Here is a 17,488-nt window from a genome sequence, read left to right on the forward strand (position 1 = left end):
ACAGGAGAGAGAGAGGGGGAAAGAAAGGGAGAGGGAGGAAGAGAATAAAAAGGCAGTTGGCATGGTAAGAGGAGTGAAGCTCTGCTCTGGAGTTGATCAGAGACGCTGGCTTCAGGCTGCCCAGGCTCCGAACCACACGGGCCAAAGTCCTCCATGCACTGTCTGTAATTTGTGGAAGGAGAGCTCGTGAGAGTAGAAGAACTGGAAGTTCTGGAACTCCCAAGTTTGCCTCTCCTCACTGCGGGCTCCGCTGAGCCGCAGCACTGTGTGTGACCGGGGAGTTTCTTGCTCACGTTACACTGCCGTCCCACCTCACGGGATATGCAAACTGTCTGGCATCTAACGTGTCACCGTGCTGATAGACACACAACAATGGGCTTGCAGGATGGAGTACAATATTGATTTGCATAAGCATTTTACCTGGCTCAAAAAGGTAAGGCGTCGATTTTTTACATGCATGCCTGCTCCTTTAAGATGTGACACGATTTGCAGTTGCGTATAAATGCTGTTGTTGTTGTTTTTGTTGTTATTCTGATGGTCTCATCGGGTTTGAGATTTGAGACCTTGTTTGTCAGGTGAGGAGAGGATAGAGTAGACACCTCAAACAAAAAGTACTAGAACTCTTCATATAGTACACTTTATTTACGAAAGGGTTTTTCTGTGGTCTCTTTATGGGGTTTGCTGGTGTAAAGCTATGACATAGACTACTATAGAACAATGTCCATATTGAAATTTTAATATTTGTGCATTATGCTATTTATAAAAATATACAATGCAAAGCAATGTTGATTTATACACAATTAAATGTTTGCTAAATCTTAAAATATAAATATTTTGGAAACTTTTGCTTTAAATTAAGAGTTATACGTGTTTCATTCTGAAATCATAATACTTTGCATGGCAGACACATGCTGTGAAGTATTTAATGCTTGGGTGCCTAAACCTCGCTTTTAGATTGTTATTGGCGTTTTCAAATGACTGCAAACCACTTGAGTTGGCTGGCTTCAACAGCATGGATGCTGAACCACACAAAGTTTCCATGATGGAGGGTGAGAGGCTGCACATCTCAGCTATCTTCTCTCACTTGGTTGCAATACTATTGCACTTGGACACCATGGACCGAAATACAGGCAGCACAGCCACAGAGCACCATTTTCACTCAACTATGACCAGCCAGAATGCGCGCAACGGCATTTTAAACAAGCTTAGTAACTGTAAACCTCTTTAGCATTTTTCCCACATCGTCCTCTGGCACAATAGGTTATTTGAGCCTACAGTAATTCAGTGTGTACGCCCGTGTGCCCGCACACACGCACAAAAGTGTGTGTGCACTCACTGCATGCAGCAGTGCATGGCGTGTGACCCCATTGGTCAAAAAGCTCTCGTTCAGGACCAATGCGATCAAGTGGGCTTCTGCTCTGCTCTGGTCGGCCCAGTAATGTCTGAAGCTAACAGAGGCTGATACTCCTACAGGTCAACCTCAGCGCTCCTGGGAACAGCACCGCGTCCTACCAGGAGCGACTATCTCGCCTGGAGGGGGACAAAGAATCGCTCATTCTTCAGGTAAGACCTGCTTCAACACCTCGTGATCAGGAAGGAAGTTCTGAGGCATCTCTATGGCCCACATCTGTTCAGTCGAAGCGTTGTGCGTTTCTTGAAAGGGAAATTGGAACCACATTCATAAATAGAGAAAGAGAGCTATGGCTGAAGCTAAAAGCGGAGCGTTTCATTTAAGTCTGTCTTTAATACAAGGGGGTCACATGACTGTCCCCTCGGGGCCCCAAGTGATCATAAACAGAGCCTGTATCACGTAGCAGTGGGAGGGAGACTGGGAGAAGAAAACGGTTTGATGAAGGTGCACTATGTCACAAAGCTTTTACTACTGGTTCTTTGTTTTATGGTCGACTGTCTGGTTTTGTGTCCCTGCGTTTGCACGCGGTTGTGCTTTGTGCATGTGTGTGCATGTAGTCCTCGTTGTTGAGCAAGAGGAGGCCGCAGACAGGCCTCGGCTCGGGCATGAGCACGACGGCACCTGTGTGTGTGTGTGTGTGTGTGTGTGTGTGTGTGTGTGTGTGTGTGTGTGTGTGTGTGTGTTCTGACATTCTTGGGCTAAATCCCATTTGACAGACTGCTGAGGCCCTGCCTCTGACATGTGATTAGTACATTACTCAACAAGGCCCCAATAGTTCTCCAGCAGATTAGACTATATAAACATACATATATATATATATATACCCTGATTCCAACATTCTTACTCTTAGCCTCCAAGAACATTATCTTGTATTATTTCTCAAACTTAAATGTGCGCACTATGAAGTGCGACAGGAGAGGTGTAATGAACATAGAAAATATTGACCGATATAAGCCACCTATATACAGAAAGACATTGTTGTCCATATACTGTGATTGGAAGTCCAACCCTTTAGTGAGATTTGATTTTGAAATATACATTTTGATGAAGGATATTTTTGTCTCATGTCCAAACCCTAACCACACACACACACACACACACACACACACACACACACACACACACACACACACACACACAGGTCGGTTTGCTCACGGACCAGGTAGAAGCACAGGGGGTGAAGATCAGTGGTCTTCTGAGTTCTCTGGAGGAATACCAACACAAACTGAAATACACAGAGGAGATGCTGCAACAGGTAGGCCCCCCCACACACACACACACACACACACACACACACACACACACACACACACACACACACACACACACACACACACACACACACACACACACACACACACACACACACACACACACACACACACACACAAAGCGATATGTAGTGCAATTGATCTGTGATCCATATTGACTTGCTCACTAACACAATATATCTGATTCTGTGATGCGCCACATTTGACCATTCGGCATGACCTAATGTGCACTTTTCTATGTGTGGTGTGTATTTACTATTAGAATAAGTGAGTTAATGCCAATGGTTCCACGGAACAACATTGGATTTCAATAAGGAACATATGAATGTGTACACCATGGGTAGCTGGTCGGTTATTGAGTGGGAAGCTGAAAATGGCGGTTGACGAGTGTAATTCACAAAGAATCTGATCCAAAGCTATCTTAAACTAAATTCAGTATCTATTTCAACCACAATTTAGAAATAAATAATTATAAATCACTAAGAGTAAGACCTGAAGAAAAGAAGAAGGATTATTCTTTGTATTGTATTTATTTCCTATTAAATTGTATTTTTAAATTATATAATTTATCAATCAGAAACACACCCTTTAATAAACAGTCCCAGCCTCTGGGTTTGATCTGGCACCACCTTCGTCCCACAGGCGTTAACCTGTTAATGAACATGATAGCTACACAAGGATCTGTTGTGTTCTAATATTAGACCACACCGTGGGCCAATGCTTTGATTCTATGATGTGACCAAACACTAGACCGTTTGCCTTCGCTCTTGGTACTCTTGGTACTATCGCTCGTCCAGCCGTCCTTAAATCCGTGCTGAATTGTGTTTCCACGTTGTGAGAAAGCTGTAATCCGCAGATTTTCCATCCATATATTTTAACCCCAACTCTAAAGCTGATAGAGAGAGAGAAAGCAGCACCTACGAACCGTGGTAGCTGTGTAGGAGTCTGGCCTTCCCAAGAGGAAATTCCTCACTCAGATTCCATTCTGACAGTCTCCGGATCACCGTGACTACCAAAATATTTAGCGTGCTTGGGTCTCTTCCAGGTTAGTCTCCACGGAGACTCCCGCCTGGCGTCTTCAGGGCCAGCCTGGTCTGGTTTTAGCAGGTGTGCCGACCACCGTAGCTCCGCCCCTAACCTCTAATCACCTCACACACACACACACACACACACACACACACACACACACACACACACACACACACACACACACACACACACACACACACACACCCCTGCAGGCACCCAGACAGAAACGTGAGGGAGGGAGGTAGACACTGAGAGGCAGAGGAGTAGAACGATTATGGGAGACACAAAGGCTAGAGAAAAGGCAGAGCAAAACAAACCGTTTGAGAAACGTATGGGCTGACCTAAAGCCTGCGGGGAAGAGATCAGGACCGAGGACTTGAGGTGTGAACGGTGGGACGGTTACTCGGAGAGGTGGCTAGCACACGTCCTGACTTCTAAACCACCTCCAAAGACTCCAACTTGCCCAGGCACATCACAGCAGACTCTAAAGAAATTAAGCCAGAACAGGGTCAAAATGTTATTGTGGAAGGAGTGGCTGTAAAGGATCACCAAAACGATCGATCTGATTGAGGGAAATGGACTTTACCCGACCTACAGCCACACAGTGGAGAAGGACGAGCAAGGTAGTACAAAACCTGGAGCATTCAACCTTGCATGTGTGTTTTTAAAATAGATTTATGACATTTGACCAAGTGCATTGTATTACTTATAGCTTGAAGCATAGCATCCCTGCTACCCTATACTATTAGTGATTCCATGGTGAAATAGTGTCCGATCCCACGTGCACAAGAGTGTTGAGCAGTCACTAGAGTGTCTCCTGCAGATGCAGTCCCTAAAGGCATTTAATCTCTTTCGGGTGACAAAGCTTTAACATTTTCTGTATGTGCAGAAAAAAAAAGCATATATGCATATGTGTATAACATATATTTATATATATATCATCCATTTTTTCCCTTAATGGCTGCATGCAAAACCGCATTTCCAGCACTTCTGATGTCATGGACCCTCAGCGATTTAGCACCTGTTTGACATCAGCCAACTCAGTAAACATGCCTGCCAGCAAGGTTCGACTAAAATATCAAGGCTCCCAGCAATTCTCTGTGGCAATGAGGTCAGGTCATCATTAAGTCTGGATTGACGGATGTATATTGAAAATTACTGCACTTATTGAAAGCTTTTTTTAGGATTTCAGGATCAGACTCAGGACACACACACACGAGAACGCGAGCGGGTCCCCCTGCACAAACAAACACACACAAACACATGCGCACGGGTCCCCCTACACAAGCAAACACACACACACGCACATTTTATTCTCTGTCTGTCGCTCTCTCTCTGTCTATTTCTCTCTCTTTCACTCTTACACACACACACACACACTCGCACACGCACACACACACTTTCTCTCTCTCGCTTTCTCCCACAGACACAGAATGTCTCTCTCTTACTCTTTCTGTCTTTCTCATTCTCAACCAGACACACACACACACACACGCACTCTCGCTCTCAGTCCGTCTCTTTCTCTTGCTCTCTCCCATACACTCTCCCTCTTTCCGTCTGTCTGTCTGACAAGCTGTCTCTCTCTCTCCCACACCACACACACACACACACACACACACACACACACACACACACACACACACACACACACACACACACACACACACACACACACACACACACACACACACACACACACACACTTGTCCGTTTTGCTTTGCTCTGCAGGGTGAGCTGTAAAATAGCCATTATAAATAGTGGCTCTTGGCTGTGTATATTTAGCCACTGAAACGGCTTCTAAAAGCAGTAGGTTACCCTGTGGAGCAGTCATTGTGCAACTGCTTGTGTCTTATACCGGATAGCAACTTAGCACAGAGCACATACGTAAGTATGACTTTGTGTGTGTTTGTGTGTGTGTGTGTTAATGTGTGTTTGTGTGAGCTGCTTGCGTTCATGTGTGTGCCTGTATGTGTGTGTTGGTTTATGTGTGTGTTTGTGTGTGTGTGTGTGTGTGCATGCATGCTGCGTGCACGTGTGTGTGTGTCTGTGTGTGTGTATAATGTAGGTTTACATGTAGGTCTCCCCGTGCTGGGAGTCCTAATGACCATGCGTGTTGTTGATGATAGGAGCTGCTGAACAGGACGTCACTGGAGAGCCAGAAGTTGAACCTGATGGGGGAGGTGTCCTACCTAAAGCTCAAGTTAGCAGACATGGAGCAGAACCACGTTCACGGCACTGAGAGACAGCATAAAGCAGAGGTAAGGGGCTGTTCAAATGTTACCATACCAGGTACTTTCTTCAAAGTTGAATGAAAGTTTATTAAAGATACCTTCTCAGGGATTCTGTAAGCAATGTACAATGCCTTTCTTTCTTGTGTTTTGGTAAACATTGTCAGGGACTGACCTTAGGTAATTCTAAAATGTTGGTACAACGGAAAAACAAAAACGTTGGCCCTCCTCAAGGCTGTTCTTCCTGGGCAAGTCCCCCAGAAAAACAAACTCATAAAGGTGGTCTGGATTGGTCTGGCCTACGTTTCAACCTGGACCTTGTAATGAGCGAGAGGCTCAAATGTATAAGGTGTTACGAGAGAGAGAGAGAGAGAGAGAGAGAGAGAGAGAGAGAGAGAGAGAGAGAGAGAGAGAGAGAGAGAGAGAGAGAGAGAGAGAGAGAGAGAGAGAGAGAGAGAGAGAGAGAGAGAGAGAGAGAGAGAGAGAGAGAGAGAGAGAGAGAGAGGTGATGTCTGTTGTTACTGTGAAAACATGGCTGTTCAGAGTGCGTGTCGGTCTTCATGGTAACGCCGTACTGGCAGAGTGTGCAGCCCTGATGGATGAGATGCTAAATTATGAGCGCTGGTCGGCTACAGTGCCGACGTTGGCCATCCACGCTCAGCTTCTGACCATTAAAGAGCACTGAATGGACCATTGTTACATCTAGAGGCTAAAGTGCTCTTCTGGAGGGCTTAGGTGGGAATGAATGGAAGTAGGATTTGTTTTGCATTCCTTGAAAAGTACACAGCTGCATTTTGTGGCTTTGAGTTGACACAAAAAAAGATCCTTAGAGTATAGTGTTTGTTAGAGACTGTTTCAAGTTTCTGTCCTATTTAAAGTTTTTCTGTGTTTTCCATCCCTTCTATGTGTCTTTGATATTTTACTGCCATGCCACCACTGATGAACACATGTGCAGCGACCCAAGTGTGCTCACATTCACTCTCTCCCCCCCCCCCCCCGACCTACACACACACAACACAAACAAACAAACACAAACATCCGGACACAACGCACACTTGTAGAAAGACAATATTGTTACGTATACAAAACACAAGCATATACAGTACACTAACTTCAACAGCGTCCTGGCTGTCAAATCAGTCAGCCTGTGGTTATATTTAGTGGTGGAGGCACTTCATATCGTATGTCATATCCGTTCAACCGGGCCCATGTGAGACTTCCTCTGTCCACGATCCAGGCATAGCCCGGCTGCTGTTTACACCCTAACTATAGACACACAAGACTGCTCTCCCCTCTGATACATCATAAATCTATCCTCTGCTGCACCTCAGCAGCGCAGACTGAACATAGAGGCTGACTGCAAGGGTTTCAAGGGTGGACATACAATTTATATATTATATATTGTTATTATTATCTTGAACTTATAAGTCTCATGCGATTGTTTATGACACCGACATGCATTCCAGGCAGACCGTATCATTTATTTTCTCTTTTTTAACCTGCATTTTCTTACTTCTCATCCCCTCATTCCTTCCCTCCCCTTGAATCTGTTAGCATGTCGTAAATTTCATTAGCGAGCTGCAGGAGCAGATGTGTAAATTCCAGGAGGAGATCAATAGCAAGATCCAGGAGCAAAGAACCCTGAATATCCAGGCAGACATCCAGACAGACTCAGTAGAGGCCAGCTGCCCACCTGCTTCCCATGAAGGCCAGAGCTCGGCCCTGGGGCTTTCCTGTGACAGAGGCCCAGGGGAGATGCACCCACTGGCGGATGCTTCAGGCAGTTCTGATGAGAATGAGGACAATGACAACTTAGGAGAAAGCTGGTCAAACGCAGACGCCACCTGCCAGTGTGGAGAACAGAGTGTAGGCGCCGCGGCCCGAGTGTGCATGACCTCCGGCCAACAGCATGGTGTCTACCACATTGAGAGAATTCATATTTTAGGAACTTATTGTGTTAACAACGCTCCTTGCCTTAAACCATAATGGTCACATTATCGCATTATGCATCCGCAATTTGTGCACGGCTTTGGTCGTAATTCAGTTGGGCAATAGCTACTACCTAATCTGTGGTGTGGTGTGGTGTGGTGAAATTACATAGTGCTAATGTGGTGGTAAGATAGTGAGCCAAGAGACCAAAAAATAGAGATAATTGCAGTGAAACTGATCTATGCCTCTGTTGCAGGTGTTGTTAAAGGAGCTTCGCTTCCTCAAAGACAGAGTGGAAGTCCTGGAAGATCAGAAGTCGCAGTATGAGAAGAAACTCAAAGCAACCAAGGTGGAATGAGTTTCTTTCTTCTTCCACGCTCTGTTTTTAGAATAAACGCAATCACTGCCCAGCAGCTTCCATTGCAGACGGTCTAGTCATGAACTAGTTTCCGAACTGGAGTCCAATCCGATGGTCCAGCCAGTTTGAAATAAGCCATTCTCTCTCTCACAGTTTACTCATTCATGGGGACTGTGTTTTCTTAAGAAGTCTGAGAACAATTTTGTAGGTAGAAATAGATATAATGACAGCCCATTACATCTGAAACTCGTTCTTGTTTATCTTGGCATGGTTCCATGGTATTAACTCGTAGACTTACTGTACATTTTTGATTTGTTTTTTAAATGATGGTCTCTTAAACTCTAATATAATATTTTGAAGGTAAGCTCTTCTCTCCTTTCGGTCACTTACACAATCTTTCCCCTTGTCTCTACCTACCGGTTCCTATTCTTTCCTGTGTCTTTCCGTGGCTGTAATCAGTGGATCGTGGCTCAGTTCATTGGCCAGAGGTGCTCTGAGGTTTATGGGGGGTGAGGTTTATAAGTAAAGGTGGAGAGCCAGACTCTTAAACCATGCTTCCACTATGCCAGACTCAATCCCCCTTTAAATGCCATCTCATCACAATTGAACTTCAGTGTGCATGTTCATCTAAGGTGACCTTCAACTTTATCAACCACTTATTGAGACATCATTTGGTCCTTTGCCTAGTTTCCTAGAACAATGTAACGTGTGAAACTAGAACTCAAACAGATAACTCTACATCTTGATCACTGCTCTGGGACCTCTTCGTCTTCTTTTATGTTAATGCTAGATAGAATTTTTTTTCCTTACTTAAGCTCTGGGAAAGAGATCAGGCAATAAATTAACTTCTTTGCCATCTGCTGTTCTTCTCTCCCTATAAATCTCAAGACAGTGCTGGGACAATAAATGGTCCTTCAAGGTTCAATAGCAGTTATTGGGAATGTGTTGTAGTGGTTATATATCTATGCCAGTGTGGAAAATAAATCCTAATCTTTCTATCCCCTCTTCTTATAGAACGGGCATTTATGCCACTGTTTAATGTTTTATTGTTGAAAGAGCTTTAACAAGTCTGTTATTTTTGAGGTGTGCCTAAAGATGGTGGACAGACACAATTTGTCCTTCGGTGGAGGTCCCTTTCTTGTTATTTTCTCTCCAAGTGCCCAAAAGTGTTTTCAATTGCAACGTTGCTCTGTGTGTTACCCGCAGGTCGAGATCAGCTGCCTCCAGCAGCTGCTGTTCAGCAAGAACACAGAGATTGATAACTTGAACACTCAGCTCATGGCCAGGCCCTGTCTCCCTAATGAGAACCCAGAGAGAGGTACGTGCTTCCTTTAAACTCTGCCAATCCACCCAGGGCCCTTTCTGTGCCTGTCTCTAGTCAGATAATGCAACCTGATTGTGTGATTTTTTTGGGGTTATAAATCCACTGCCCAACATACCTTGTATTGCAATAACATGTATGCTTCTAAGGAATAAAGAACTACCGTTGCATATTCATTCATGCTCACACGCTCCGATTACTTTCCTTTGCCCTGACCTTTTCGTATCATATAGTGTAGACTGCATCTCCTCTGTTTCTGCACAGGAAACATCTGGTTTGGTTTGGCAATAGCTATCCAACCAATCACCCCTTTCTATTAATGCTGGTGGACTTTTGTGTATAATCTAACATTCGTAGCAAAACATTTTCTTTTGATTTTCATATGTGCATCCGTATGCAATTAGACTTCCCTTCTTTGTTTTTGCTTTTGTTCCTGGAAATGGACTTCAATCAGGACACTCTTCTGCATAGCGCTTGTCATCTCATGTTTGCATGGGAAACATCTAATACTTCATTTGGCATGACCTATTTCAGCCGCTATGTTTGCACAGATGATTGGCATGGTGTTTCTCTTTATAGAGCTGGAACTGCAGAAGCTGAGAGCTGGAATGGAGACCCTGTTAGCCGCCAATGAAGAGAAGGTAACTGTGAATGGAGCCCGTTTTTCTGCTCCTTCTGCACTATGTGTGTTTGGATAGGACGTATGGGGTGCTTAATGTACTATATCCATTCTCTTTTGAGCTGCCTTGCGAAGCTGCATTGATATGTTAGTGCTTAGACAGTTGTAACTGTTTTGGGATGCTGCCATGTCTCCCAGGCTCCGCCCTTAATCCTTCACAGCACAGAGGGCCTTTTGTATGGGCCATGTACCACACACACGCCCAGACACACACACACACACACACACACACACACACACACACACACACACACACACACACACACACACACACACACAACCTTTGGATCTTTAAAGACTAACATTTGGGTACAGACGTGACACACACACACACACACACACACACACACACACACACACACACACACACACACACACACACACACACACACACACACACACACACACACACAAAGCAGAGCCATTTTAGGCATAGCCACATGTTGTAGTTCTCTATCTGCCAACCCTAATTTTGGACTCAGCTGCACTGAAGGAAACATGTTAAAACCAGGCCCAGGCACCACTTCAAAGACCCACACACACTCCACAGAGCTGCCTCACTTGTGTTTCCAGCCCGGCCCATGTCCATCCCCTCTCTCCGTCGTGCTGTGATGAAAAGGCCTTGTGAAGGGGGCATGGTGTTTATTTAGCTGGGGTGGTTTGGTATAAAGTGTGAGGACCACCGTCCAGATGTTTCTTTTTAACGGGGATGCCGCGTTGTTCTGTGTTTGCCTGTCGCAGAACCAACGCATTGAGGAGCTCACAATGCTCCTGAAACAGTGCCGGCAATTCAGAGAGGTCCCCTACACCGCCAGACAACGTAAATAGTCCCACTACCTGCTTATTACCTGCTGCCTCTTCCATTGAAGTCTTTGATCCCTTTGAAATACACTCTTTAGCTTAAGAGCATTGTTAGGCCTCTGTATAATAGCTAATGATCCTTTGATTTTCTTTTTATCGTAGCTCCACCCACTATCCGATCATTGTCCAATAGGAGGACTGAGTCGAGCAGCAGTGAGGAAGAGGAGCAGGGGGGCATGGTGGGGAATGTGGACTCTTCCAGCTCAAAGTCTGAAGATGTGAAATCTCAGGTGGGTAACGACGTGTCAGTTGGTCTCATGGTGTTAATGAAAGCCTTGAAAGAGCCTTGTAGTGCCTGATTACTGAAGTCTGAGGAGACGATTATACCCGGGCTATACAATGCTGTGACTTGGACTTGTGCCATATATGTTAACATTCATATTATTATGGGATGTTTATTCCAGGTCTCCACGAGCAGCCTTTCTTCTCAAAACACATCGTTTGCATCAGTTCAGAAGGAGATTAATACAAGGTACTCTTGTTTTCCCACAGCAAACATCATATGAATTAATTCCTAAGTTAATTAACCTCATTAACTCTCAATTCTACATTTTGCAGGACAGATACACAGACGTTATCAAGTAGCACGAATGACCTGCCAAATGGACCATTAGAAAAGGTATTTCATTTAACCATGCACGACATGAATTCAGAACCCAACCATGAATATTTCAATAATGACACACAACAAAAGCTCTCATAAAATATTTCCCAGCCTCTCTGCTATGATAACCGTATCGCTATTTAAAGGTTATTATCTTTGATAGCAAAGCGTTGAGCCTGCCTTGTGATTCAATTTTCCTGCAGAGCAATCATGCGGACACGCCACCTGTTAACGCTTCTCTGTCGGAGCAGAGCGAGGACAGGGAGAGAGAGACAGAGCGAGAGAGCTCCAGTGACACTCAGAGCCGCACATCTCCACACGGCAGCGAGGATGGAGACTCCAACCGGAGCAAACCCAGTGGTAAACATTGAGAACCAGAGAGCTATAGCAATAATCCCAGCTGACGTACTTACACGACTTACTTATCCATGTGAGTGACGTTTTGCGACTATAATTTTAGCCTAACCACATTTCCCTGACCAGATGCTCAGTGTCCTTTATGATTATGGCTAATATTGGAGGCCAGTGGGTACAGGCTTGGTGGAAGAAGAGGGACCACACCCTATCCCTTGGTCTGATTGACCACACGTACCCTGCCCCACCCAAGACCGAATATAATCTCCATAAATGACTTTAAACTCCCAACTTCCACCCCGTTCCCTTTCAGATGTGATGTGCAGTGCGGGCTTTTGGCTTTGAAACATTAACCAGAAATATCACGTACACGTTCAGCTGGAACTGCTTTACTTTACCCCACCACAGGCCCTGAGCCAATGAGCAATTTTCCCTCTTAATAGTCTGTAGCCTATGGTTCCCTGGGTAGAATATAATGCAGAACACAGCCGGGGGCAAATGGTTTACTGCTAAAGGTCTAATGCTTAAGAGTTAATAGGACTTTCACAACCTTTGGTGAATACCACTGATATGATAGATAAATAAATATATGAATGTACCCATGAATCCATACACAACATAAAAAGCTTTTCCAAACAGTGCCATGTGTATTTTTGCCAAGACTATTCCTCATCCATAGCTATATTCATGCATCACTTTCAAAGTCACAGTCAATCCCCCACGGTATAATCTAAAACACGTGTTGTTTCCACATACGCTGACTCTGGGCTCTGTGGATTCTCATAAAGGAAGCGCAGAAGGCAGTGACTGCTCCAGTGGGAGCTCGGAGGCGGGCGCCCCGGCCAGCGACAGGGCCCTGGGCTCCCCTGAATACCTCAAGACCAACAGAAGCCTGAGGAAGCTCTGGGGCAAGTGAGTGTGTTGTCGTCGTGGCTCTTTTGTCTCTTTGTCTTCATCACGGCGGGGGGACCAGTGCATTGGAACCAGGTTCCAGATGTTTACGATGCCACCAGCGGTAACCGTTGGGAACGATGCCTGGCTACGGTTCATGAGTGACGGTTGCGTTGTCCTGACAGACTGCGCAGAACCCAGTCTGGGGGCCTCCAGGGAGCGGACCCTGACGCTGGTCAGTTTCAGAGAGGGGGGCTGCGTGCCACGGCTGGGCCCAGGCTGACCCGGACCCCAGAGTCCCACAGCTCCTCAAGGTAAGGCCTCGTGGATCACTGTGGAGGAACAAACCACTGCTCTTTAGATCACGTCTTTAGTCATGGTTAACCGATCGTTAGCCTCATAGCATAATTGCCGTCGTCATATTTTAAGGTTCATCTTGTATTAAGCGTCAGAGATGTGTAATTCAAATAGATGATTTAGGCAGATAGTGATTATGGAAGGTAAAAGGCACTCTGAAGGGCTCAGGACTCAGCCACAGTGAATCCGCAGCGTTAGTTAGGGGAGTAGAGTAGAGTAGAGATAGGCTGGATACCATAATATGGCCAACATATGACTGAGGCAATTATGCTATGAGGCTTACGAAGTGTCTATTGTCAGGGATATGAACACACCGTTTGGCCAGTGGAGCAAGGAGCAGGTGTGCGGCTGGCTGGAGGACTATGGCCTGGCCCAGTATGTGAACCTCACAAGGCAGTGGGTGGACAACGGGCAGACGCTGCTCTCTGCCTCCCCCCAGGACTACGAGAAGGTTAGGAAGTTTGGCTCAAAAGCGTTTACACTCCGGTATCTTAACATCAAATGTTTTTGTTCATTTCAGGCTAATATTTAATGTACAGCAAAGTTATAATCAATGAACAATGATTAACTTAAGTATTACTGTCCAACAACCCCCCAGGAGATGGGCATTAAGCACCCACTGCATAGAAAGAAGCTGCAGCTAGCTCTGAAGGCGCTCGGCACCAAAGTGGTGGAGAAGTCCTCTGAACTGGACCACATCTGGGTCACCAGTAAGTGCTTCCTTACGAATATAAGAAGTAAAAACAGGCACTCTTGGAAGAACATGGTGGAAAGTTGTAACTCGGAAAGAAACAAAGACATCTTCTGTCCTTGATTCAAAGCGAACATATTCAGCGGTAATCTGCGACTCCACTGTGAAATCACTCAGTAAGCATCTGGGGCCGGTTTGCAGGGTGGCTGGATGACATCGGCTTGCCACAGTACAAAGACCAGTTTCATGAGGCGCGGGTGGATGGTCGCATGATACAGTACCTCACAGTGGTAAGAGCCAGCCAATCCAATCAGCACATCAAGCAAGCCTTGATTAATGATCCGGCACCGAACTCCAGTCTGATGATCTGAAGTATACACCCAATCAGTGACAAAGCCACTCTCATCACACATGATCCTGTGATCCTTTGACACATGATATGAGCCTTTTCGGCTTTCACAAGACGTAAAGTATGCATGTCTTTTTTCGTCACCGTATTTTGTTTTACCTTCATGTTCCGCACATAAACCCGACACATTCTTAATTCCCGGCGTTAGAGCATATGGCATTCTAATCTCAAGCAAGAGTTATAAATACTCACCATTGGAAGGTTTTTTAAACTCTGTCATAGTATCCTGAATGAGCTTGTTGTCTTTCTCTCTTGGACCAGAATGACCTCTTGACCCTGAAGGTCACCAGTCAGCTCCATCACCTCAGTATTAAATGTGCCATCCATGTCCTACATGCCAACAAGTTCAACCCCCACTGTCTCCGCCGCAGACCGGCCGAAGAGGTAGGCCACGCTGGAGGCAGAGTCAACACAAGCCCACACATGGATGTTTTTTCTAAAAGGCGATGAGCCCCGTGACATGTCAAGAGGGACATAAGCTAAAACAATCTCTCTGGGCTATCTTTAGAAGAGCCCCTCTCCGTCCGAGGTGGTGCAGTGGTCAAACCACCGCGTGATGGAGTGGCTTCGGGCAGTCGATCTGGCAGAGTACGCTCCTAACCTCCGTGGAAGTGGGGTGCACGGGGGGCTTGTTGTAAGTAAACACTGGTCACATGTTACTTATTCTTATTTCACATTGTTATATTCCATGTACAGTATTCTATTTCATTTACAATTAGTATTATATTTTTATTTCATTCTAATTATTTCATGTCCAGTTTTCTATTTTGTTTACAGCTATTATTATTATTAGTATATTTTATATTATTCTAATTATTTCATGTCCAGTTTGTGTTTCCCTTACACTTTTTATTTTTATATTGCTTTGTTGAAGGAGCCTGAGACTCCAGAACCTTGAATCTTGAATGGGGGTGAACGTCACATCATGACCACTCTCCCTCTCGATCCTTCCAGATCCTGGAGCCCCGGTTCAGCGCGGAGACCCTGGCCCTGCTGCTGAACATCCCCCCCCAGAAGACCCTGCTGCGTCGCCACCTGGCCAGCGCCTTCTCCTCCCTGGTGGGCGCCCAGGCCACGCAGGAGAAGCGCGAGTACGCCAACGCCACGGGCCACGTCCCGCTCACCACCACCGCCAAAGTCAGGGTGAGGAGCTCGTTCGCTGTAGACCATTCACATTGACATTGTAGGGGATACTGCAGACGCTTTTATCCAAAGTGACTTGCAACCATTAATGCACACATGCACACACTGGCGGCGGTGTTGACCATGCAAGGCGACAGCCAGCCCGTCAGGAGCAGTCAGGGGCTCAGGGACACCTCAACACTCAGCTAACCCAGCTAAGAGGAGCCAGGGATCGAACCATCCGGTTACAAGCCACAAGCCACTACTGTCACCACCTGGACCACGATGTGCGATGCGACAAGTCCAGTCCAGGGCATTCATTTCCTTCAATTTTATTTGAAAGTACGTTAATCACAGGTAGTCTCGAGGGGCTTAACAGGCCACATATTTATGACACCCCCCTGACCTTAGCCGCCCAGAGGGCAAGAAAAATGAGCAAGGAAGAAATCTTGAGAAGGAACGCAGAGTGGGAGAACCCTCCCTCTAGGGCTGATCAGAAGTACAACCGGTGCCATAATCCACATACACACACACACACAGGCAAAACCATTTCAAATCATTACTTTATCAAAGTAATGTCTAAGGTGATGGAGTGCTTGCCGGTTAACTGTAAAGAGAGTCCAGTCCAGGCATATGATAACTCGGGCATTAATTCCTTATGTTGTTTTTGTTGACAGCCAAAAAAGTTAGGCTTTACCCAGTTCAGCCACCTGAGGAAGAAGAAGCCCGATGACACCGCCGACTACATCTGCCCGATCGACAGCGGAGTTGTCCCCGCTAATGGGGTCTTCTATCGACCCTACTCAGGGATGAGGCATCTTAGCCCCTTGCTGGACAGACAGTCTGAGAGGCAGGAGAAGGCTGGCGTACTGAGTGGATGCTGAGGCCTCATCGTGATTACCAAATGGATTATTTTTTAAACCTCGACAACCGTTGCCACTCATATGAACCAGGACATGTTGTGGTTCGGTTATATTTTTGGGCAGATGTTATGTCCAAAATGCAAACCAGATGGATGTTGTGGATATCGTAGGATAATCCAATAGAAAGCCTGCTCAAGAAAGACACAACACTCTCAAAGCTAAGAATACATTCTGAGCCAGCATCACATTTAGATTACAAATGGTCTTCTGAACTACAACTTCAGACGTCAAGATGAGAATAATATAATTCAAATAAATAGATTAAGATTTGGCATACAACTGGTTTTTAGGATATAGAAAATGAAAGCTCTATTTGCACTTGAGTTGACATTGTTTGTCTACATTGCTAATTATTGGATGCCAACAACGCATTAATTTGGTGTAAAGTGCTATCTAACTACCAATGCAATAAGCAGAAGAACCCTAGCCACTTCTGTGTTACCAGCTGTACCCAGGTCAGGTAAAAATGACAGTAGCGTAACGGTGAGGAAGAGTCCTATGAGCCGTACCTTCTTTATTTCTTTCTTTCTTTCAGAATGAACTATTTTTGCCATTATTTGCATTCCTTACAGAGTGGACTTCCAGATGTTCACATGTGTTTTAATGTAATGCCTTTTATTGTTTATGCTGTATAGGAACATATCAATGTTCTCCTGATTTGTATTGGAATATTGCCAGCCTTATGATGCATAACTTTATTTATCTATTAGCACAATTTACCCTTGTACTTAATGTGTTTGAGCAGAACAAAGTGTACTTATGGAAGAAACATAACGCAAATGCAGTTATAAATGTCAGAAAAATGTGTGTTTATAAATATATACAAATAATTAAGATATTACACTTTCTATACCAAAGGTTAATTTCCTACTTTTGTAGGGATCATTTTTCTATTCGTACAGCTCATATAGTTCCTATATATCCTTATACTGCCCTCTGCTGGTATGAAATGAAGATGCAATCAAACTCGAATGTAGACGGACGTGATTATTTACCTCTTTTCTAGGTACTTCAAGATCATTAAAATGTATTACTGGAATCAGACACAAA

The 17,488-nt window shown here is 45.1% G+C and overlaps 1 protein-coding gene across 5 annotated transcripts; it reads left to right on the forward strand.

The window, feature by feature from the left end:
• Nucleotides 1-17,488, forward strand: ppfibp2a (PPFIA binding protein 2a). 5 transcript variants are annotated; one of them, XM_060071063.1, is made up of 22 exons: nt 2-433; nt 1,474-1,563; nt 2,553-2,666; nt 5,838-5,969; nt 7,494-7,805; nt 8,125-8,217; nt 9,433-9,544; nt 10,127-10,188; nt 10,968-11,046; nt 11,190-11,317; nt 11,492-11,559; nt 11,646-11,706; nt 11,895-12,051; nt 12,834-12,957; nt 13,122-13,250; nt 13,594-13,744; nt 13,892-14,003; nt 14,186-14,274; nt 14,655-14,777; nt 14,902-15,027; nt 15,348-15,536; nt 16,193-17,488. In XM_060071063.1, the coding sequence occupies exons 1-22, from the start codon at nt 386-388 to the stop codon at nt 16,397-16,399; spliced, it is 2,706 nt and encodes a 901-aa protein (XP_059927046.1). In that variant the 5' UTR covers nt 2-385; the 3' UTR covers nt 16,400-17,488. The 5 variants fall into 5 exon arrangements, with proteins under 5 accessions (XP_059927047.1, XP_059927046.1, XP_059927051.1 ...); XM_060071064.1 differs by lacking the exon at nt 2,553-2,666 and having other exon boundaries at nt 1-433; XM_060071068.1 differs by lacking the exon at nt 7,494-7,805 and having other exon boundaries at nt 7-433.

The sequence above is a fragment of the Gadus macrocephalus genome, chromosome 14 (assembly GCF_031168955.1).
Source record: "Gadus macrocephalus chromosome 14, ASM3116895v1".
Taxonomy (NCBI): Eukaryota; Metazoa; Chordata; class Actinopteri; order Gadiformes; family Gadidae; genus Gadus; species Gadus macrocephalus.